Genomic DNA, 23736 nt, shown 5'->3' on the forward strand with positions numbered 1-23736 from the left:
CCTTGAGGTGTTGCACTGTTTTTCTCTGATTTGATAATAAAACAAGTAAAAAAATATATATTTATAAGAAAGACTTTCTTATAAATAAGATATTATAAATAATATAAATATTTATAAGAAAGACTAAACAGCAAAGCATCTAGATAAAATATGTGTAAAGAAACTGTCAGTAGGATTCTGCTGTTCTATCTCAGGGTAGCATAAACTAGTGACAGAGAAGCTCAGAAAATGACATATCACTTACATTGTTCTGTGAAGCTCATTTAGAGATATCCTTCTGAACAACATGTACAATAAGTAACAATAAGTAGTCCCCTCCATTATGTGCATAAGCCCAGTAGTTCTCAATATTCATAAGAAGCAGAAAACTCTGCCAATCAGCTGCTGGTAGGCAGTTACCTATCTATGATGTGCATAAGCAGTCAACTGTCAATCAGCAGCTGGAGGGCGGAGGGAGGGGTGTGGCAAGAATCCTATTCTCCAGCATATTAGGAGAACGGCTGAACAGAATAATGTAAGTAATACACAGATCTGTTCAGCATGTCTGTCACTAGTTTATGCTGCCCTCAACCAGAAGGACAGATAAAGCGGGCAGTGAGCAGGCTTATTAGCCTAATAATGATTTTAAACATTTTTTAATTAAATGCTATCTGTGCTACCAGCTCCTAGGAATAGAAGTAGTCCACTTGTGCTGCTGGTTAGAACAGGGAGGTTTCTCATTATTAGAACACCAAAGACAATGGACTTAAGACAAAACACAAGAAAATACCCTGCAGATCTGAAAACCATTGTGAGAAGAATTAGGGTACCCTCAAACACACATTTTTATTCAGGCAAAAAAAACATGACCTCCAGCTAACACCTGGCTGCTGGTGGTTTTTATTGGCATTTTTTCCCACAGGTTTAGGGTAGTGTGAAGTCAGCCTTTAGAACATTACAGCTCTGGTGGCACAGAAGATTCTCACCACACATGATGTCACTTCCTTAGATGCTCACCTTGGGGCAGATTCACCCCACAATCATAGGAACATTTATTTGAAAACAAAATACAAAATGTCACAAGTTCATCAATTTACAATAAAAAGAAGGTACAGTCGCTCTTCTTTATCCATATAAAAAAATACCCCTATATACATATATATATATATAAGTGACAATATGACAGTGAGAGATGGGTGTAGTTAGTCTGTAATCTATTGTGACTGCATCAGTAAGCTGATGGTATACAAAGCAGAGACGTCCCAAATTACAGCTACAGGTAAGGGCTGGTATACTGAACTGAGATATGCCATAGGTAATCAGCTGTTTGAAGATGTCAGGGAAGATTTACTACTGAGTAGTCTTTAAATGCTAAACAGCATTAGTTGTAGGATACCAGATTTCAGAATGATCTTTATAAATAACACCCTAAAGTTGGGGGTCCTCTACTAGTCCAAAGTCCTCTAGTAACATTTATTTTAAGAAGTCTTCAAGTCGTGGCTGACCAGAGGTAACAGTACTGGAAGTGGTTGGTCTGGACACCTTCTTCCTTTTTATCTTGGATGGCAGAGGGCGTATTTCAGTGACACAGCTCTGGTTTAGAGTGTTAAGTAATAAATATCTGTATCATAAGATGCATAAAAGAAGCTAGCCCCTTTTAAAAGTGGTTATTCTGAATTAGAAAAAGCACAGCTACTTGCTTTCAAAAACAGCACCACACTTGTCCCTAGGTTGTGTGTGTGATACTGCAATTCGGGCTCCATAGACTTACATTATGAGCCCCACTCTCCTTTTTAGGAGTCAGGCTCTTAATGTAAGTCTATAGAGCCCAACACCTTTTTTTTTTCTTACACAGGGTGGGGGAGAGGACATGCTGCAGTGCTTCTGCTCAATGTTCATTCTCCCACTTGGTATGGGTCTGAACACTCAGACCTGGACCAATCAAATCTTTTGACATGTCTCTATGATACGTCAAAAATTTTCTCAAACATCAGTGACACTTTAAATTGTACTGAGCTGGAAAAACACAACCAAACTGAGGATAGGGGTGGTGTTGTTTCTGGAAAAAAGCAGGCATGTTTTTCTAAGCCTGGACAACCCCTTTGAGAGCAGGTGCAGTGATGCCACTGTATAATCCAGACACATAGTGGCCATAACCCAACATCAATGATTACATGACCTGATATGTAGGGATGGTTGCTTACAGCATCCATCTTACATTTAAAGGATACAGTCTGAATAAATTTTGTGCGTCCACCCAATCCATCGAATCCCGTTCTGACCTAAAAGAAAATCATGATTTAGTAACATGCAGGACAAAATATGGCAGCTGGATATGTAAGGGTATGTTCATATGGCCACAAAATGAGAAGGCTATATCAGTATCCGCATACTATATATATTTTTTTACCCTTCTCAGAGTTTAGGTTTTTTTCTGTTATTTGCCTTATATGATTAAGTTCTAATCATTGTATTTTCCATATGTTTGCATTAGCAAATATCCATACACCATTGTGTATTTTTATCCTTTAACAATTATATTGCCAGATTGGTCTAAAGACAGGCAAAAAAGGTGTCCAGTTTTTCCAATATTTTATCTAAAATGCCTTTATGGGATAATGATTATTTCCCAGGCCTTATTGCCTATGAGTTACCCACTCTGGGTTGCTCACAATCTACGTACTATTGGGGATATCTATGAAGGTACTGTATGTCTCTCCTTTATACAATCACGGTTTGGTATTCGGCGAGCAGTTCTTTGGCTTCTTACAGGTAAAAAACACCTCACAACAGCATTTTAGACAATCAGGGGACATCTATACTATATCATATCCGTTAATTGGGTTACTTAAGTCACAGGGTCCCCAAGGTTTGGTATCCACATTGTATACTCATTTTTTCTCAGAGACTGATGATCTGCCAACTATATTGCTGTGGAAATGGCTGGTTAATACTATTGTACGTTTTGAATTTTTTTTCCAGACAGTAATCTGGTTTATAGACTAGCTCGCAAGACAGAGTGAATTATGGACAATTACATGTACCAGCAGTTTTTGCTCGTTAAAGCTAAAGTACCATCAGGTACATTCGCTTTAACTTGACCCACTTGATAGATCAGCGCTGGCAAGCCGAAGCCGCGGTCCATTTTTTGAACCGTGGCCCGGTTCCTGTGTACGGCGCCAGTCTATCCACAGGTATTGGGCCGGGGCTGAAGCACAGGAGGCAGGCCGCGGTGCTCCGAGTGGGAGGAATTCCCCGCCCCTCTATGACGCGGCTCCATTGATTCTAAGAGGGGCGGGGAATTCCTCTCACTGGGAGGCGGGCCGGCCTTCAGCTCAGGCCCGGTACCTGTGGATAGAACGCCGACGTACACGGGAACCGGGCTACGGTTCAAAAAAAATGGACCACGGCACTGACGCTGATCTCTGGGTCAGGTTAAAGCGAATGTACCTGATGGTACATTTACTTTAACTTTTCCTATTTTGTTATTTATGCAGCTAATCAGATTGTGCCTTCTGCATTTACAAAATGTATATATGTTCTACACAACGCACTTATGGACACTGTTTCAGGACTTTTATCAAACTGTATTTGTTGTGATTATTTACATGCAACAGTTTTCAATAAAATAAGATAAAACACCCCAAAACAGATTATATTCCCGATTTTGGGAAGTGTGCTTTTGGCTACGTGAGTGCTGCGTCTATTCTTTACAATAACCCAGAGTGATACCAGCATTAAAAATATTTACAATGGATTGTTTTTTTTTAGTCAGTTGACAATACATCACTGTGTTGCAACACAGAGAGACAAATTGTAGCACACAAAGAGACATAGCGCCACTGTGACTGCTGCCTCAAAACCTTCGCACCAGCCTGTGTATGTAATAGGGAACATGTAAAGGAAATGCAGCTATAATAGCAGATTTTCTGGTACTTACTACCCCCATGTTCTGCCGTGAACTTATCAGGCTCTTCATTGGCTTCTTGTGCAACAATGAGTTCTTTATAAATGATGGCAGCGCAATGTCCTCTTCCTCATCCTCCTTTCCTATCCCTGCATTTATCTTTCCTGCAAAGTTCTGGAGGAGGAAAAAACGTTATATAAGCTGACAATAATAAGCATATAAGCCTTCCTGAAGAAAGAAAAACAAGCACTTACCATTAATCCTTTAGAGTCCTTCAGCGCATTCTTAGTCTGGCTGCTCTCAGGAGAACTATAGAAAGAGATACTGTAGTAAAGCAAGAGCCTCATATATGAGGGCTGCAGCTTGTAGGAGAGATAAGAAATACTGTAACATTTACTTCCAAACCAGTACAGTCAGGGACCACTAAATAGACCTTGTGTAACTACAGCCTTCTATCTGCATAGCTACAGGCAACATTATAAATCAACATTCAAAGTTCTGTCATCAAAAATAACATTGACATGTCATCAGGCATATCAAAAGTTATTGATCACAGCAGGTCTCTACACTGAGACCCCCTGTGATCAAGAGATATAACTGCGCAATCCACTCTCTGCCCAGCCATTAATTCCAACAATGTAGCCTCATAGGGCCCTATTCCACGGCCGATTATCGTTTTCATAATCATTAACGATAAACTATCCAAATGACTGGTATTGCGAAAGACCTGAAATCTTTCACCCATTTACATGGAACGATAATCGTAACTTATGATCATTCTTGCGGTCGTCTTGTTGTCGCTATTGCGTTCGTCACTACTGCGAACAACCGAACGATGTCTTATTCAATGCAAACGATTTGCGAATGAGTAACGATAAAAATAGGCCCAGATCTTATTAAATGATCAACGATTTATTGTTCGGTCGTTAATCGTTAACTGCTATTCAACAGAACAATTATCGCTTAGATTCGAACGACTTAACGATAATCATGAACGATAACCATCCCGTGGAATAGGGCCCTTACATGGTCGGACTAGGCCAATATGGAGATACAGCCAGGGAGTAGAATGCACTGCTGTTGTGCTCTCTCACACAGCTGTAAGAAAGCAGGTAGATACGCTGTCATCAATAACTTTTGAAGACAAAAGTAAATTTTCAAGACAAGTACTCTTTAAGGAGGAGTTATCCAGGCTTAGAAAAACATTGCTGCTCCTGTCCAGAAGCAGCACCACTCATCTTTAGTTCGGGGGCAGATTTGCCGCCGAGTTCCACTAAGGGCAGGTGTGGTGCTGTTTTTCCAAGACTGCAACCTCTATCCTAACACTGGATAACCCCTTCAATGAAAACACCCCATGATGTAGATCGGCTAATATATAAGATGTATTTAACCAATCACAGATTGAAATGAAGCCCTGGCATATGAGACCCTCACTGTCAGGAACACCTCGTGCATAGATCCTCGCCTGTTGTCTTACTTGTCCAGCTTTATTTTCTTAGAAGGAGCGATAATGGTTTTCTGTGTAGTGTGTTCTGGGGTGTTAACATCAAAGCTCAGATCCAGGTTGATGTCCTCTCCCAACATTGGAGGACGGAGCTTAGGCCTTTGCAGACCAATAGGAGCAGGACTGTGGGATGAAGAAAACATTTTTTTTTAGGACAGGGTATAAAGGTCAGTAAGGAAAGATGGGAATTAACTGAAAATTTGCCTATATGCACCAAAATATAACCATATGATGATCAGTGTCTGTTTATGTTCATAAGGTTGTTACGCTACTACAGCATCAACCATTTACCACTAACGAAAAGAAAATGAATTTACGTAGCAAAGAAATCTTCATTCATTCTATAAAAACATCATTAAATAAGAAAAAGGGAAAACCAAACATTAAAATAGAATAGTGGCAATCCCGAAGATGATGATAAATATTGCATTATTACACGGACCATGATCCCGAAAACAAAGCCGTAAAAATGGACAAGTTAACCCCTAGACGACCCTGGACGTAGGATTACGTCATGGAAGTCTGTCCCCAGACGACCCATGACGTAACTCTACGTCCTGGGTGTTTCTCCCGCTATGAAGCGCACTCCGGAGCGGAGCGCGCTTCATAGGAGGTGGGGGCCGGCTGCAGTGAGCAGCCGGGACCTCACCGGTAATGACACGCTGCAGCGATCGCGCTGCCGCGTGTCATTAACCCCTTAAACGCCGCGAGCCGGGAGTCCCCTGTCACTTACAGATTGGGACCCCCGCAGTGTGACTGCGGGGGTCCCGATCATTGAAACGGACCGCCGGAGGTCTCTCACCTGCCTCCGTGCGGTCCGATCGGCGATCTGCTACACTGAGCCTGCACAGGCAGGCTCAATGAGCAGAGCGCCGATAACACTGGTCAATGCTATGCCATAGGCATAGCAATCATCAGTGTAAAAATCAAACTAGTGTATGTAAAAGTCCCCCAAAGGGACTTCAAATGTGTAAAAAAAAAAAAAAAAAGTTCAAAACACTATTACACTACCCCAAAACCCCTCCCCCAATAAAAGTTGAAATAACCCCCCCATCCTATTATATAAATAAAACATATAAAAATAAATAAATAGATAAACATATAATATACCGTAGCGTGCGTAATTGTCCGATCTATTAAAATATAACAAGCGTCATTGTGATCGGTGAACGGCGTACACGAAAAGAGGGAAAAAAGTGCGCGGATTACCGATTTTATGTTACATTATATATTAAAAAAAATCAATAAAAAGTGATCAAAACGTCCGATCTTCACAAATATGGTATTAATAAAAACTAGAGATCATGGCGGAAAAAATGACACCCCATACAGCCCCGTAGGTGAAAAAATAAAACCGTTATAAGTGTCACAATAGGCCCATTTTATTAATATTTAATTGCCAAAAAAAAAAGGATTTCATAAAAAAAATACATATATAACATTAGAGAATCTGTGTAACCTGCATATGGTTGTGTTCGGGCTGACCTATAGAATAATAGTATCATGTCGCTGTTACCATATAGTGTATTACGTAGACACAGGAACCCCCCAAACGTTACCATATTGCATTCTTTTTTACGATTTCACCTATTTATATCTTCATAAATAATATATTTGGAATTCCATCATATATGTTATGGTAAAATGAATGACGCCATTACAAAGTACAACTATTCCTGTAAAAAACAAGCACTTACATGGCTTGTAGATAAAAAACTGAGAGTGCTAGAGCTCTTAGAAAGGGGGGAGGGAAAAACGAAAACACTAAGATCAAAATTTGCGCAGTCCACTGGGTCATTTTGGGCCTGGTCCTGGAACCGACTAATTACATTCTATAGGGAATAAACTCTGGATGTTGTGATACTATCATATTCTGTCAAACTTGCACTTTACATCATTATATAATTAGTCGGTTCCATGTATTAGCTTTGTATTTAACTAGTCCATTTTTACTGCTTTGTTTTCGGGATCATGGTCTGTGTAATCATGCATTATTTTGTCCTCTTCTCCAGGATTGCCACTATTCTATTTTTATGTTTGGTTTTACCTTGTCCTATTTAACCCCTTCACGTCAGCCATCTGTATATATACGTTCCTATTGCACATGCCCCGTGCAGTAGGAATGTACATATACGTTCCTGACTTGAGGGGGCTTTGTGATGAGAACGGGATCGCTGCAGGGACAGCGATCCTGCTCTCATCTGTGTACAGCACCGGAGATAATGAGGATCAGCTGCGATTCCGCAGCTGACCCCCATTAACCCCTTAGTGACCGCCGAAACGGCGGTCACTAATGGGCCGGTGCCGCCGCTGTATTTCATCTCCCCCCACCGTGAATCCACAGCAGTTTATCCGTAACCACCCCAGGCTGCCCGTAACCACCCCAGGCTGCCCGTAACCACCCCAGGCTGCCCGTAACCACCCCAGGCTGCCCGTAACCACCCCAGGCTGCCCGTAACCACCCCAGGCTGCCCGTAACCACCCCAGGCTGCCCGTAACCACCCCAGGCTGCCCGTAACCACCCCAGGCTGCCCGTAACCACCCCAGGCTGCCCGTAACCACCCCAGGCTGCCCGTAACCACCCCAGGCTGCCCGTAACCACCCCAGGCTGCCCGTAACCACCCCAGACTGCCCGTAACCACCCCAGACTGCCCGTAACCACCCCAGACTGCCCGTAACCACCCCAGACTGCCCGTAACCACCCCAGACTGCCCGTAACCACCCCAGACTGCCCGTAACCACCCCAGACTGCCCGTAACCACCCCAGACTGCCCGTAACCACCCCAGACTGCCCGTAACCACCCCAGACTGCCCGTAACCACCCCAGACTGCCCGTAACCACCCCAGACTGCCCGTAACCACCCCAGACTGCCCGTAACCACCCCAGACTGCCCGTAACCACCCCAGACTGCCCGTAACCACCCCAGACTGCCCGTAACCACCCCAGACTGCCCGTAACCACCCCAGACTGCCCGTAACCACCCCAGACTGCCCGTAACCACCCCAGACTGCCCGTAACCACCCCAGACTGCCCGTAACCACCCCAGACTGCCCGTAACCACCCCAGACTGCCCGTAACCACCCCAGACTGCCCGTAACCACCCCAGACTGCCCGTAACCACCCCAGACTGCCCGTAACCACCCCAGACTGCCCGTAACCACCCCAGACTGCCCGTAACCACCCCAGACTGCCCGTAACCACCCCAGACTGCCCGTAACCACCCCAGACTGCCCGTAACCACCTCTAGATTACCCGTAACCACCCCAGACTGCCCGTAACCACCCCAGACTGCCCGTAACCACCTCTAGATTACCCGTAACCACCCCACATTACCTGTAATCTAATTTTTTTTGTTGTATTTTAGTAACTGCGCTATTCTAATTAACTGTTACTAGCTGCGGTTTTGCTCCAGCAAATTGGCGCTCCTTCCCTTCTGAGCCCGGCTGTGTGCCCATACAGTGGTTTATGCCCACATATGGGGTACCGTTGTACTCAGGAGAACCTGCGTTACAGATTTTGGGGTTTGGGGTAGAAATTTCAAACTAAACCAACATATTATTGGAAAAATTCAAGTTTTTCATTTTTACTGGCCAATTTTGAATACTTTCCTCTAAAACCTGTGGGGCCAAAATGCTCATCCTACCCCAAGATGAATTCTTTGAGGGGTGTACTTTCCGAAATGGGGTGACTTTTGGGGGGATTCTATTCTGTAGACATTACAGGGGCTCTGCAAACGCACCTGGTGCTCAGAAACTTCTTTAAGAAAAATCTGCAGAGAAAATGCTAATTGGCGCTCCTTCCTATCTGAGCCCGGCTGTGTGCCCATACAGTGGTTTATGCCCACATATGGGGTACCGTTCTACTCAGGAGAACCTGCGTTACAAATTTTGGGGTCCTTTTTTCTCTTGTTCCTCGTGAAATTGAGAAATTTCAAACTAAACGAACAAATTATTGGAAAAATACGAGTTTTTCATTTTTACTGTCTACTTTTGAATACTTTCCTCTAATACCTGTGTGGTCAAAATGCTCACCACACCCCAAAATGAATTCTTTGAGGGGTGCACTTTCCAAAATGGGGTGACTTATGGCGAGATTTTACTCCGCTGGCACTACAGGGGCTCTGCAAACACACCTGGCGCTCAGAAACGTCTTCAGCAAAATCTGCATTGAAAAAGCTAATTGGCGCTCCTTCCCTTCTGAGCCCCGCTGTGTGCCCATGCAGTGGTTTATGCTCACATATGAGGTACCGTTGTACTCATGAGAACCTGCGTTACAAATTTTGGGGTACTTTTTTTCTCTTGTTCCTCGTGAAATTGAAAAATTTCAAACTAAAGGAACATATTATTGGAAAAAATTTGAGTTTTTCATTTTTACTGTCTAGTTTTGAATACTTTCCTCTAACACCTGTGGGGTCAAATTGCTCATCCTACCCCAAAATGAATTCTTTGAGGGGTGTACTTTCCAAAATGGGGTGACTTATGGTTTTTTTTCTCTCTGCTGACACTACAGGGGCTCTGCAAATGCACCTGGCGCTCGGAAACTTCTTCAGCAAAATCTGCAATGAAAAAGCTAATTGGCGCTCCTTCGCTTCTGAGCCCCGCTATGTGCCCATGCAGTGGTTTACGCCCACATATGGGGTACCGTAGTATTCAAGAGAACATGTGTTACAAATTTTGGGGTGCTTTTTCTCTCATGTTCCTTTTGAAAATGAGAAACTTTAATCTAAATGTATATATTATTGGAAAATTTTAATTTTTCATTTTTTTACGGCCTAATGGTGAATACTTTCCGCCCCTGTAGGGTTAAAATGCTCATTATACCCCTAGATTAATTCTTTAAGGTGTCTAGTTTCCAAAATGGGGTCACTTATGGGGGTTTCCAGTATACAAACCTCCTAAATCAACTTAAAGAACTGGTCCCTAAAAAAATCCGTTTTGGAAACTTTCACGAAAATGTGGTAATTTGCTGATACATTTCTAACCCCCGTAACACCCTAAAAAAGTAAAATATGTTTATGAAATGAAGCCAGAATAAAGAGGACATATTGGTAATGTGACTTAGTAACTAATTTATGTAATACAACTTTCTTTTTTTAGAAGCAGAGAATTTCAAAGTTCATAAAATGCTAATTTTTTCAATTTTTCATGATATTTTGATGTTTTTCACAAAAAACACACAAAGTAGTGACCAAATTTTGCCACTAATATAAAGTGCCATATGTGACGAAAAAACAATCTCAGAATCGCTAGCATACGTTAAAGCATCACTGAGCTATAAGCGCATAAAGTGAGACAGGTCAGATTTTGAAAAATGAGCCTGGTCTTTTAGGTGCAAATAGGCTTGGTCTTGAAGGGGTTAATGATGTTTTTATGAAATTAATAAACATTTTTTGCTACGTAAATTCAGTTTATTTTCGTTAGTGGTAAAGGAAAGATGAGAAATAGAGGTGGGTAAAATCAGCTTACTCTACATTGTGCATCCATCCCTTTCTGTAACCTTCACATTAAGCGACTGGATGCTACAATGTTTGATCTGATGCAGAATAATGTTTTGTTACTAAAAGTCTATTAACAAACCTCTCAAATACTAGACGGCTGATTGCTTCATTGGTTGCGGTTGGCGTGCTCAGTGTCTTCTGTAGGAACTCCACTTTCTTCTTTAAACTCTGAGCAAAATATTGAAATAATAAATTAAGTCTAAAATGTGACATTGTTGGTCTACTTTTCATTGCCCCATTAGCCACAATTCTGCTCCACACTGACGAGGGGCAATACCCCTAAACAGCTGTCTGTGGATGGTAATCCCTTGTCATGTTTCAATACTCGAAACTAAGTTAGACTTTGATGCAAAAGGGGCCACCCTAGTAGTTCCCCCATTTGTGTCCTAATACTCGCAACAGAGTGGGACTTAAAATGACACTGTCACCCCCTTTGTGCATTCTGACATCTTTACACAGGGGTAAAGGGTAAATTTAGCGGTTTTCATACCTTATTTTATATCATACGTCATGGTGCTTGTTCAAGCAAAAAGTCATCTTTTATCAACTGCAGATTATGTTAAGTGGGCGGGGTCTCGTGGCATTAGCGCCACTTAGCCCCGCCCACAACGGCACCACTGGCCCCGCCATCTCACCAGCCATTGGAACAGGCTGGCCTAAAGGTCTAGGCCCCACTCCCTCTAGGTCAGCCCACCAATGGCCGTCAAGGGGGCGGGGCCAACGGTGGCATTGTGGGCGGGGCTACGTGGTGCTAATGCTGCAAGGCCCCGCCCACGTAACACAATCTGCAGTTCATAAAAGATCACTTTTTACTTGAACAAGCACCATGACGTATGATATAAAATAAGGCGTGAAAAACGCTAAAATTTACCCTTTACACTTGTGTAGAGATGTCAGAATGCAAAAAGGAGGTGACCGTGTCACTTTAAGTGGCTACGTATGGTGGTTTGGTGATCTCCCTATTGGGAGGCACCCCTTGGCAACAGGTTACCTTTCCTGGAGAGTAATCTGCCTATTCCAGTGTTTTTAGACTTGCAACCGAGGCTCTATTGACTTTTTTTTTTTGCATACCTGATACCACAGCACAGAACATGGCTTCTGTCATTACAAGTTTCCCATAATTTATTAATCCACCAGGTGGCGCCACTGCTACTTCCATTTATACCCTGCCACACTGGACAGCAGCAATCTCACCATGATTTCCCTGTCTGCATTCTCTAGCTCTTTTTGTGTGGCACTGAGATCCTCCCGCGTCTTCATCAGTTCGAGTTCTGCTTTCTGGGCCTAGGAAGGAGACATTTATATAAAATGAGGGACACCCCCTTTCACAGCACTATGCAGAAAAACATCAAGGCAAGTTTGAAGGTTCAACATTTGCAGGGATAGAAGAGGTCTGACCCCACTGGAGGGGGGGGGGGGGGGTGATTATATCGAACAGTTATCCAGGGCAGAGACAAGATGGATCTTTACTTTAAACACGCTTATGCCCAATGGTCTAAATGCTGATCTGAAGCTCTATGCCTTCCTATAATTGTAGAAAGGAGAGAGTCATATATCCAACTTAATGTACCGAACTACCAGCACTACTGAAGAGACACCATGGGGTTTCACAGTATCTGAAACATCGCATCATACCTGCTAAATACAATGCAGTCGCTGAAGTTATACTAATATACACTAAATTATAAATACCAACATATCAATAGAGCAGCTCAATTCCTGATTGAAATAATCAGCATATCAACAGTTCTATCAGCATAAATAGGTGTGGCATATATAGAAGCTACTAAAAAAAAAAACACAAAGACTAAAAAAAATAAGACATGACACATTGCTCCAAACCTTCAGCGAGGAATCCGTGTACTAAAAGTCATTCCACAATATAAAGTACAAGTATACGTGACTCATATAGTAGCTATTGCTATCTACAAGGATATGATATACTGCACCAAACCTCCAACGAGGAAACATATGTTAAAATCATCTCAGAAACAATATATACACTCTGTAGTGGTTCAGAAAAGGTAAACTGAGCACTGCAAGAGTATAATCACCATACACCTGAAACGTCCAGATCACAGACAACCCACAAATAGGGGAGAAGTACGGAGACATGCCATAATCCAGACGAGGGCAACCTTGACAATTGCTGAAACTTGTTGATTTTTGGCCTTACTGAGGATCCGTACAGAGAGTGACGTCACTGAATCTCCCGGGAAGTTTGAAATCGGACTACTGGGTTTTACTGTGGAATTGTGCCGCCGGCCAGGGCACCACCAAAAAAGCCTATACGGCATTATGCTATGGTGATCATACCAAGAATACTAATACATCAACTTCCAGCAGTGAAGTTTCCATTGCGGACATTGCTACACAGACGAACGGAAACAGAAGCACGCTACAGGTACTGATATCGTTCATTACTACTTGTAGCCATTGATAGTTCTCACTATTAGCCATAGCATATAGGGTAGTATTGATTGCGCTAAATGTCCTTTTTGTTATATACATTTATATAAAATAATCGAGGAGAGAAAGCTACAACATTACAGGGGATGTGAAGTAATCAATGAGCAGGTTTACAGCTATTACATAATCCACTGAATGACAAGCACATCAATATGTAAAGCAAAGTTTTGACTGGTTGCTATGGACAACAAGGGGAATCCTATAACACAGATTTTTAAAAAGTTTTTATGAAGACATCAGTATATTGCATACCGTAACCTTACATTTACACTGAAAATAACTTCAATGCACCTCTCTCCCCTACAATTATTAAAAAGGTTCACAGACCCAAAATGTCATCAGGTGATGGAGATATCTGACAGACTGGGGTACAGAGAACTATCCCATAAGAGACTATGACACTCCCTGTCCCCTGACCTTGTTGTTGGAAGAGAATAATTCCTTCTTCAGTTTTTCCATCATGTCTGCAGAGGATTTCCTCACTTCCTTCAGATTCTCATACTCCCTGTAAATACACAATGATCAGATGGAGTTACAGGCATTGGAGGGGGATTAAGACCCCCTGATCCTCTATATAATAAGCAGCAGCTTCTCCTCCTCGTCTGCTGCAGCCACCTTGTTCATGCACATAAACAACCGTCCATTTACTTGGCTAAGATAAATTATTTATATTAACAAGTCTCTGCTGACCCTGGGAACCCCTTGAGTGTCAGACACCAGAGCTACATCCAGGGTCACAGGGGGAGCAAATATAAACTGTTTATGTAGTGTATCCGGCCCTTGAAACTAGAGCAGCGGCCAACTGAGAGTCAGACTCACTCCCACTCAGCATTATACTGATCTGCCACAACTTCAAAACCACCTGCTTAACAATGTGTAGGTCTCCTCCTGCTGTGACTCTGGAAGACCTCTAAAGATATCCTGTGATATCTGGCACCAAGTTGTTAGCAGCAGACCCTTTAATTCCCTTAAGTGGAGAGATGTGGCCTTCATGGATTGGACTTTTTACCCCTGAGGTCTGAGAAATGTAGAATCAGAAGCCACAGCAGGCTGGCACGTATACTCACCTGTGACGACAGCTTTCCTGCAGTGTGGCGCCATTCCGGTGCTCCGCTGCACGGGCACCAGCGGGATTTGAACAGCGCCACAGCACTGGAATGACACTGTGCCAATCATCATAGGTGAGTATACATGCCAACCTTCAACAAAATTAAGAGTGCTTCTTTAAGTGGTGTGTGTCACAGTACATTGCCTGTTAGCTTGACTTTTTCCCATCACGCATCTCAGCCTCATCTGTTCCCAGGTAAGCAATGCAGACACATCTGGCCATCCATGGATAAATGTCATCCATCAAGCCAGTCCATCTAATCTCCTTGTTCCATTTCTGATGCTCACATCCATGATAGCAGCGGGGAACAAGTGTCTGTCTTTAGCCATACAGCCCTGTATGCTACAAGCTGGGATTCACTGTGTAGTCTGACATTGCCAACCGTAACTTCTACAGTAACAATTGGGTCCCAAGGGCCTCTTTTTGCCGATTGTCCTTCCATAGGCCACTTTGGTAGGTACTAACCACTGTATACTAAAAACATCCCACAATACCTGCAGATTACACTCACGGGCCACTTTATTAGGTACACCATGCTAGTAACAGGTGGTCTTCTGCTGCTGTAGCCCATCTGCCTCAAAGTTGGACGTACTGTGCGTTCAGAGATGCTCTTCTGCCTACCTTGGTTGTAACGGTTGGCTATTTGAGTCACTGTTGCCTTTCTATCAGCTCGAACCAGTCTGCTCATTCTCCTCTGACCTCTGGCATCAACAAGGCATTTCCGCCCACAGAACTGCCGCTCACTGGATGTTTTTTCTTTTTCGGACCATTCTCTGTAAACCCTAGAGATGGTTGTGCGTGAAAATCCCAGTATATCAGCAGTTTCTGAAATACTCAGACCAGCCCTTCTGGCACCAACAACCATGCCACGTTCAAAGGCACTCAAATCACCTTTCTTCCCCATACTGATGCTTGGTTTGAACTGCAGGAGATTGTCTTGACCATGTCTACATGCCTAAATGCACTGAGTTGCCACCACGTGATTGGCTGATTAGAAATTAAGTGGTAACGTGCAGTTGGACAGGTGTACCTAATAAAGTGGCCGGTGAGTGTAGAGATGCCAATATTTCCTGCTTCTAATAAACCAACTTAAAATGTTATTCACTCTTCCTGTCTGTGATTATTAAAAGGAATATGTTACCATGTTTATGCTGCCCTAACACTAGCAGCATAAACTAGAGACAGAGACCCTGATAACAGTGATGTATTACATACATCGTGGCATGTAGCCTTTGACAAAGTCAGGACACTGAGCGCAGAGAAATAGTCCTTGATACTACGTGCATACACTTGGTGTATACATGTACACATACAGTGTACTTCACCCTATAAAAAGGCTCTCAGTGTATTGTTTGGCGGTCTTTCGCACTTTTTACGCCCTTTACAGTACAAGATCAGGGATGTGATAATTTAACAGTTTGGGTGATACAAAATATGATTTATTTGTGTACGTTATATGTTAAAAAAAATAAGAAGGGGGTGGTTAAAACTTATGGGATGGATTTATTTATAGATTAAATTTTTGTACACTTTTGTAGTCCCTCTAGAGGGCTTCTATGAGCAATAACTCGATTGCTCATAAACAATGTACATACTGTATTTGTCCATGATTCGGCACTTAATTGCAACAGGCTGCTGAAGACGAACTGTAGCTATCGCTAAGCCAGGGCAGCAAACGAGGCCTAGCAGAGGCTGCCTTTCCAATGGATCGGCTTTGAGCAGGAACTTCTCTACGTAGATTTCTCAGTGTGAACGCACCCCTACGTGCAGGACATCCTGTGGCCATGTATTGTCTCTCATGGCTTCCAACTAGTATTTTTAAGCAGGCTAATGCTCACCACACACAGCAAGGGTTTTCCAGGAATTCTTCCTCCCCCCCCCCCCCCCCCCCCCCCCCCCCCCCCCGATTTACAACAACTTCTTAATCCATCTGGTTGCTATATTAAAGGAGAAGTCCGGCCAAAATTATTTTTTTTTATATGTTATCAATTATGGAAAGTTAGACACATTTCTAATATACACTAATTATGGGAAATGCACATAAAGTGCTATTTCCCTCTATTTAGTAGATCATGTATTGCGGCTTCCCCGCGGCTTCCCCCCCCCCCCCCCGGACAGCAGACCCCAGACCAGCCGCCCCCCCCCCCTAAAACCCACAAACTTCACTATTCAGGAGTGCCAGCAGCCCTGTCCACGGCGCATAGGACGGGGCTGCTGACACTTGTAGTGCGGCTCCTGCCTCCGGCGCCATAGCAGACCTCAGACCAGCAGCCCCCCTCTCCCCATGCGACAGCAGACCTTAGACCAGTGATCCCCCCAGGAACCCATAGCTTACCCCTGCACACCCCCTTCCCCCGGGTGCCCCCCGATCTGCACAGAGAGTACATACACATCCTCCTGTGCTGTGGCGTCTCCCCGTTCTGCCTCTTCTCCCGTACAGCAGCGGTAGAGGAGAGAGGCAGAGCGGGGAATCGCCGCAGCACAGGAGGATGTGTATGTCCTCTCTGTGCAGATCAGGGGGCACCCGGGGGAAGGGGGTGTGCAGGGGTAAGCTATGGGGTCCTGGGGGGGCCGCTGGTCTAAGGTCTGCTATGGCGCCGGAGGCGGGAGCCGCACTACAAATGTCAGCAGCCTCGTCCTATGCGCCGTGGACGGGGCTGCTGGCACTCCTGAGTAGTGAAGTTTGTGGGTTTTAGGGGGGGGGGGGGGGGAAGCGGCTGGTCTGGGGTCTGCTGTCCGGGTGGGAGACAGGGGGAAGCCGCAATACATGTGCCACCAGCCTCGTCCTAAGCGCTGTGGATGGGGCCGATGGCACTTCTGATAGGAGTAGTTTGGGGGTCTTTAGGTGGTGGGGGTGTTCACTGAGGGGCTGCTGGCACGGGGGCAGCTGCACCACAAGTGCCAGCAGCCCCATCCTATGTGCCGTGGATGGGGCTGCTGGCACATGTGATAGTTATTCTTACAGTGTCATTTCTCCATACACTGCGCCCCTGCTGGACGCTTCATAGGAATTACACCCAGCCCTGCTCTGGTTTGGTTCGTGACGTCACTGGTTTTTAGAAAAACTGAAGTCTGCCTGATCTTCTAATTTGAGGGAAATAGCACTTTATGTGCATTTCCCATAATTAGTGTATATTAGAAATGTGTCTAACTTTCCATAATTAATAACATATAAAAAAAAATAATTTTGGACGGACTTCTCCTTTAAATTACTAATTGAGCATTTATGGCTAGCCAGTTTTAGCAACCTAAGAATATGCAGAATTTACAGACCTAGCTGCATCTACTGTCGGCAAATGTGCCATAGGATGTCATATGGAACCTGTATGCCTTCATGCCCTACTGTATCTCTTCTTACATCCAGGCTAGAGGTGGCCCAACTTTTCAATTATAGAGTTTTCCCCAATAAATGTATCCTTTCATTCTAATTATATGTAATCACTTATATGTAATCATTACATTGACAAATATGTTTTATTTAGTTATAACTCCTCCTCCTTGGTGCCCTTTTTTGGTCAATAATTGTATATAAGAAGTCACAGCCACTTATTTACATCTAACTACCCCAGAACACCACTCCCAAAATAATCATTTAATTCAAAGCACAAGGACCCCAGAACAGAAGTATATTTAACTCAAATGTTATCTTACATTACTACCCTGTACTGATCATTGCTTACTACTTGTATTAAACACCAGGGCTGCACTCATTACTCTGCTTTTAAAGTCACTGTGTACATACAGTACATTACTTATTTTGTACTGCTCCTGATTGATATTATACCCCAGAGCTGCACTTACTAAGCTAATCACTCTCTACATTACACAGGACCCGACCATTCACTGGTCAAATGTATAGGTTTGGTTTTCCCATCATTTATAAACATCACTGAATTGCCGTGGACAGGTTCTCAGCTACCCAAGAATTGCTGTGTGCCTTGATGTTTGTTTCTGATTTTTAGCAAAAATACAAAAATTCATAAATAAAGCCTTTAAAAAATTGCAGTGGACAGATCTTTTCCTACCAAAAGGGAAAAAAAGTTTCTACATTTATGCATAAAAAAGGCAAGTGGGGTGGGTAGTGAATACTTTCTGCAGTCACTGTGTACATTGGTACTGTACATTACACCTCATCAGCAGTTCCTCCAATGCACTGACCCACAACCTCATCACATCCTCTGTAGTCAGTGTCTTACTTCTTTAACGAGACGCAGAATATAGCCAATTGCTCCACAGCAGCTGCTCCTGAGCCCATATCTTTGATCATGGTCTCCACTTCCGGCCTCTGAGACTGCAGCAGAACCTCGATGCTGTGATGAAAAGACGATGACTTAGGCTTGGTTCACACTGCATTTTTGCCCCCCGTTTAATGTATACAACACACAAAGGCCAAAAGAAAACCCTTTCGGCTAATTTGTCTAATAGACCACAAAGGAGACATAATTGCACATGTATACAATAGTCCTAGCTAAAACCCTGCCTGTTAAACACAATGGATTTATTGTTTACTGTCAACTCCAAGCAATTTGCACTACAAATGTTGTAATGTTGGCACAGAGCACGTCCCCTTCATAACACCATACCACAGTCTTCTGGTCTACCCAAACCCAGCAAAAAAGGAATATACTGCAAAAATTTATAAATTCTTCGTACACTAGAAACTTTCCCAATGTCCACACTAGCCTAGCCTTATAATTAGAGATGAGCGAACCTAGAGCATGCTCGAGTCTATCCGAACCCGAACTTTCGGCATTCGATTAGCGGTGGCTGCTGAACTTGGATAAAGCCCTAAGGCTATGTGGAAATCATGGATATAGTCATTGGCTATATCCATGTTTTCCAGACAATCTTAGAGCTTTATCCAAGTTCAGCAGCCACCACTAATCAAATACTGAATGTTCGGGTTCGGATCGACTCAAACCCGGGTCGCTCATCTCTACTTATAATGTGTCCGGTGAACAGTTACACCCACCTCTCCATCTGCTGAAGCTTTTTCCGCAATCGACGTGCCTCCTCCTTCGCAGCTTTAGTCTCTGATTGCTGCTGATCAAAGAATTTCATCTGTCTCTGAAACAAATCAAGTGAGTGATGAAGCAGAGTCCTGCAGTCAGATAAGAGGATAGGTAGCAACTCCTTTGACATGGATACCTTCAGAGAGGAGCACAGCATCTCCAGCTCATCCACCTTCTTCTGCAGACATTCTATGGTGACATTCCGGATGTCCAGCATCTCCCGCAGGGAATCCACTAGATTCTGACATTCTTTTTTTTCCTTTTCTGACAAATCAAACATTTTAATTCCTTAATAATCTAGCATTCCCACAATGCAACATTGATTCACAAAACGTCAGCCAACAGTAGGCTCTCACAGGGGGAAAAACCGCATGAACAACCCCAATACCTGACCATTTGTTTTACAATTCTTATCACCATCCTCATCACATCACCTCATATCGCAAGGGAGCACAGGCTAGTGGACACAAAATCAGCAGCAATGGAGTCACGACCCAACACTGAACTGTACACAATTTCCTTAACTAACCAATAAGAATGACTTATCTGATCTACAGAGACACTATCCACAGTAATATCTACATGTTGCCTGTCATGAGTGCTAGCAGTTATACATGTACATGTGAATACTGATGTAGATGGTGACAACACTGACACATCAGAAGGGGGCATGTGTCTTCAGAATTTCTTTGTGCTACAGCTTTAACCCCTTAAGTACCGGGCCTAAAATGGCCTTAAGGACCGGAGCAAATTTTATGAATATGACCTGTGTCACTTTATTCATTAATAACTTCGGGATGCTTTTACCTATCCGGCTGATTTTGAGATTGTTTTCTCGTGACATATTGTACTTCACATTTCTTGTAAATTGGAGTCGATACTTATAACGAATCTTTATGAAAAAACCAAAATAATGTGAAAAATTGTAAAAAAATGCATTTTTCCAACTTTAAACCTTTTCTGCTTATACAGAAAATGGTTATGCCACATAAATTATATATTAAATAGCATTAGCAACATGTCTACTTTATGTTGGCAGCATTTATTAAACTATATTTCATTTTTTTTAGACAATAGTAAGCGTAAAACATTAGCAGCAAATTTCCAAATTTTCAGTAAAATTTCAAAATCAGATATTTTTAGGGACCTGTTCAGGTTTAAAGTGTATTTGAGGGGACTGTGTGTTAGAAAGCCCCACGAAGCACCCCATTTCAGAAACTGCACCCCCCAAACTCTGCAAAAGCAGATCCAGAAAGTTTTTTAACCCTTTAGGGGAGTCACAGAAATAAAAGCAAAGTGTGTAAGAAATTTGAAAATTTTAATTTTCTGTGCAGAGATTTTATTGTAATCCAATATTTTTCATAATTATAAACTTACCAGAGAAATGCACCCCAATATTTATTGCCCCGTTTCTGCAGTTTATAGAAATACCCCATATGTGACCCTATTGCGCTATTTGACGCAACCACAAGCCTCAGATATAAGGGAGCGCCTAGTGCATTTCAATGGCTCCGTTATATTTGGTCATTTCTGACTGTATCACTTCAGCTTGGCAGAGGCTCTGGGGTGCCAAAACCTAAAAAACACCACTAAAGGGACACCATTCAGAAAACTACACCCCTCAAGGAATGTAACAAGGGGTGCAGTGAGCATCTGGACCCCACAGGTGCTTCACAGATTTTCCCAACAATATGGCGTGAAAAAAGACAAAAGTATTTTTTACACTAAAACGTTGTTCTAGACTTCAATTTTTCATTTTCACAAAGGGAATAAAGGAAAAAAAAAAAACACAAAACATGTAGCGCAGTTGCTCCCGAGTACGGAAATACCCCACATGTGGACATAAAGTGCCAAGCGGGCGCAGGACGAGCCTCCAAAGGGAAGGAGCGCCAATTGGCTTTTGGAAGCTGGATTTCACTGGAATGGATTTCAAGGGCCACGTCGCATTTACAGAGCCCTCGTGCTGCCAAAACACTGGAAACCCCCCACAAGTGACCCCATTCTGGAAACTACACCCCTCAAGGAATCTAACAAGGGGTGCAGTGAGCATATGGACCCCACTGGTGACGGGCACAAATGTGGAACAATGTGACGTGAAAGTGAAAAATTTAATTTTTTCACTTTCACGGCACAAATGTGCCCGTCAAGGGGTCCATATCCTCATTGCACCCCTTGTTAGATTCCTTGAGGGGTGTAGTTTCCATAATGGGGTCACTTGTGGGGGGTTTCCACTGTCTTGGCAGCACAAGGGCTCTATAAATGCGACATGGCGTTCATCATCCATTCTAGCCAAATCCAACCTCCAAAATCCAAATGGCGCTCCTTCCCTTTGGAGGCTTGCCCTGCACCCACATGGCGCTTTATGTCCACATGTGGGGTATTTACGGACTCGGGGGAAATTGCTCTAAACATTTTGTGTTTTTTTCTCTTTTAACCCCTTGTGAAAATGATAAATTCAAGGCTAGACCAACATTATAGTGTAAAAAATGTAATATTTCATTTTCACGCCACATTGTTCCATATTTGTGCCCGTCACCAGTGGGGTCCATATGCTCACTACACCCCTTGTTACATTCCCTGAGGGGTGTAGTTTCCATAATGGGGTCACTTGTGGGGGGTTTCAACTGTCTTGGCAACACAGGGGCCTTTTAAATGCAACATGGCCCCTCGAAATTCATTCCAGCCAAATCCAGCCTCAAAAAACCAAATGGCGCTCCTTCCCTTTGGAGGCTTACCCTGCACCCGCATGGCGCTTTATGTCCACATGTGGGGTATTTCCGTACTCAGGGGAAATTGCTCTACAAATTTTGTGTTTTTTTTATTTTTTTTAGCCCCTTGTGAAAATGAAAAAATCAAGACAAGATTAATGATTTAGAGTAAAAATTTAAAACAAATTACACCAAATGTTGGTCTAGCCTTGATTTTTTTCCATTTCCACAAGGGGTTAAAAAAGAAAATAAACGCAAAGCGTGTAGGGTAATTACCCCTGAGTACGAAAATACCCCACATGTGGACATAATGTGCCATATGGGCACAGGGCAAGCCACCAAAGGGACAGAGCGCCATTTAGAGGCTGGAATGGAGGATGGAGGCCATGTCGCAATTACAAAGCTCCTGTGCTGCCAGGACAGTAGAAACCCCCCACAAGTGACCCCATTCTGGAAACTACACCCCATAAGGAATCTAACAAGGGGTGCAGTGAGCATATGGACCCCACTGGTAACAGGCACATATGTAGAACATGTGCCTTGAAAATAAAAAATACAATTTTTTTCATTTTCACGTCCCAAATGTGGCCGTCACCAGGGGGCCATATCCCCGCTGCCCCCCTTGTTAGATTCCTTATGGGGTGTAGTTTCCAGAATGGGGTCACTTGTCGGGGGTTTCTACTGTCCTGGCCGCACAGAGGCTTTGTAATTGCATCATGGCATCCTCTAATGGGAATGGCGGCCATACCTATTTAGCTGGGGAAAAAGGGACAATTCTAATTTATTTGGGGGTATTAGGCCAATTATTAGTTTATAAGGTTGAAAATGACAGGTGTCCATCAAATTCAACCTGTGTTGATCCAGAGGAAGGCAAAAAAACCCTCGTAAGGCAGACAGTAGCCTCATCACAGGGAAAAAATTCCTTCCTGACTCCATAATGGCGATCAGAATAATCCCTGGATCAACGTGACCCCTGAAATAGGAATAAGGGACAGAATTTAGATAATGTAGAACCCCAATGACGTGTGGTACGCCTTCAAGCGATCCAGTATGCAGAGGCCGGGGGGATCAGGACAGGTGTCACACTGGAAAATGGTGTCCTTCCTGATCCCCCTGTTACGCCACACACTGCACTTCTTCTGGGGTCTCCTGTTTTCCAGTGTGGGGGACGTCACCTGGAAAATGTTGTCCTGGTGCGATACGGGGTCCCTCATATCCAGAAGCGCTGGGTCCGCTCCATGGCTGCTAAATATTAGGGCTCTATTACTGCTTCTGATATGTTCGGATCGTGCCGCAAGCTACAGGGCAGCGAGGGACCGGAAGAGGGGGTGCTGGTATAAAAGTTATCCCCGTACAGGTGGTGACCTTTATCCAGCAGTGGGAAGATCAGTTCCCGAACGATCTCCCCACTAACTCCGAGGATGGGGGGGGGGGGGGCATCTGGGGGCTGGATTTGGGTGTCCCTTCCTTCATACACTCTAAGTGCACGTGCACACTGCAGAATGGCGAAGGATAACCCTTTGTGCATTCCGCAGCTGGCACCCACCGGCA

The 23736-nt window shown here is 43.5% G+C and overlaps 1 protein-coding gene across 1 annotated transcript in view; it reads right to left on the reverse strand.

Annotated features, from left to right (window-relative positions):
* Nucleotides 1-799: 799 nt before the first annotated feature.
* The window catches only part of TRAIP (TRAF interacting protein), a 41628-nt gene continuing 18691 nt past the window's right edge, over nt 800-23736 (reverse strand). Inside the window, exons 5-15 of the mRNA XM_069968657.1 lie at nt 19614-19741; nt 19438-19532; nt 18662-18775; nt 13775-13862; nt 12083-12172; nt 10968-11056; nt 5364-5513; nt 4141-4195; nt 3920-4060; nt 2211-2261; nt 800-1572 (exon numbers count right to left, since the gene is read on the reverse strand). Coding sequence (XP_069824758.1) covers nt 1453-1572; nt 2211-2261; nt 3920-4060; nt 4141-4195; nt 5364-5513; nt 10968-11056; nt 12083-12172; nt 13775-13862; nt 18662-18775; nt 19438-19532; nt 19614-19741 — 1121 coding nt within the window. The 3' untranslated portion in view covers nt 800-1452. The remainder of the gene's footprint in view (nt 1573-2210; nt 2262-3919; nt 4061-4140; nt 4196-5363; nt 5514-10967; nt 11057-12082; nt 12173-13774; nt 13863-18661; nt 18776-19437; nt 19533-19613; nt 19742-23736) is intronic.

Source organism: Dendropsophus ebraccatus, chromosome 4 (assembly GCF_027789765.1).
Source record: "Dendropsophus ebraccatus isolate aDenEbr1 chromosome 4, aDenEbr1.pat, whole genome shotgun sequence".
Taxonomy (NCBI): Eukaryota; Metazoa; Chordata; class Amphibia; order Anura; family Hylidae; genus Dendropsophus; species Dendropsophus ebraccatus.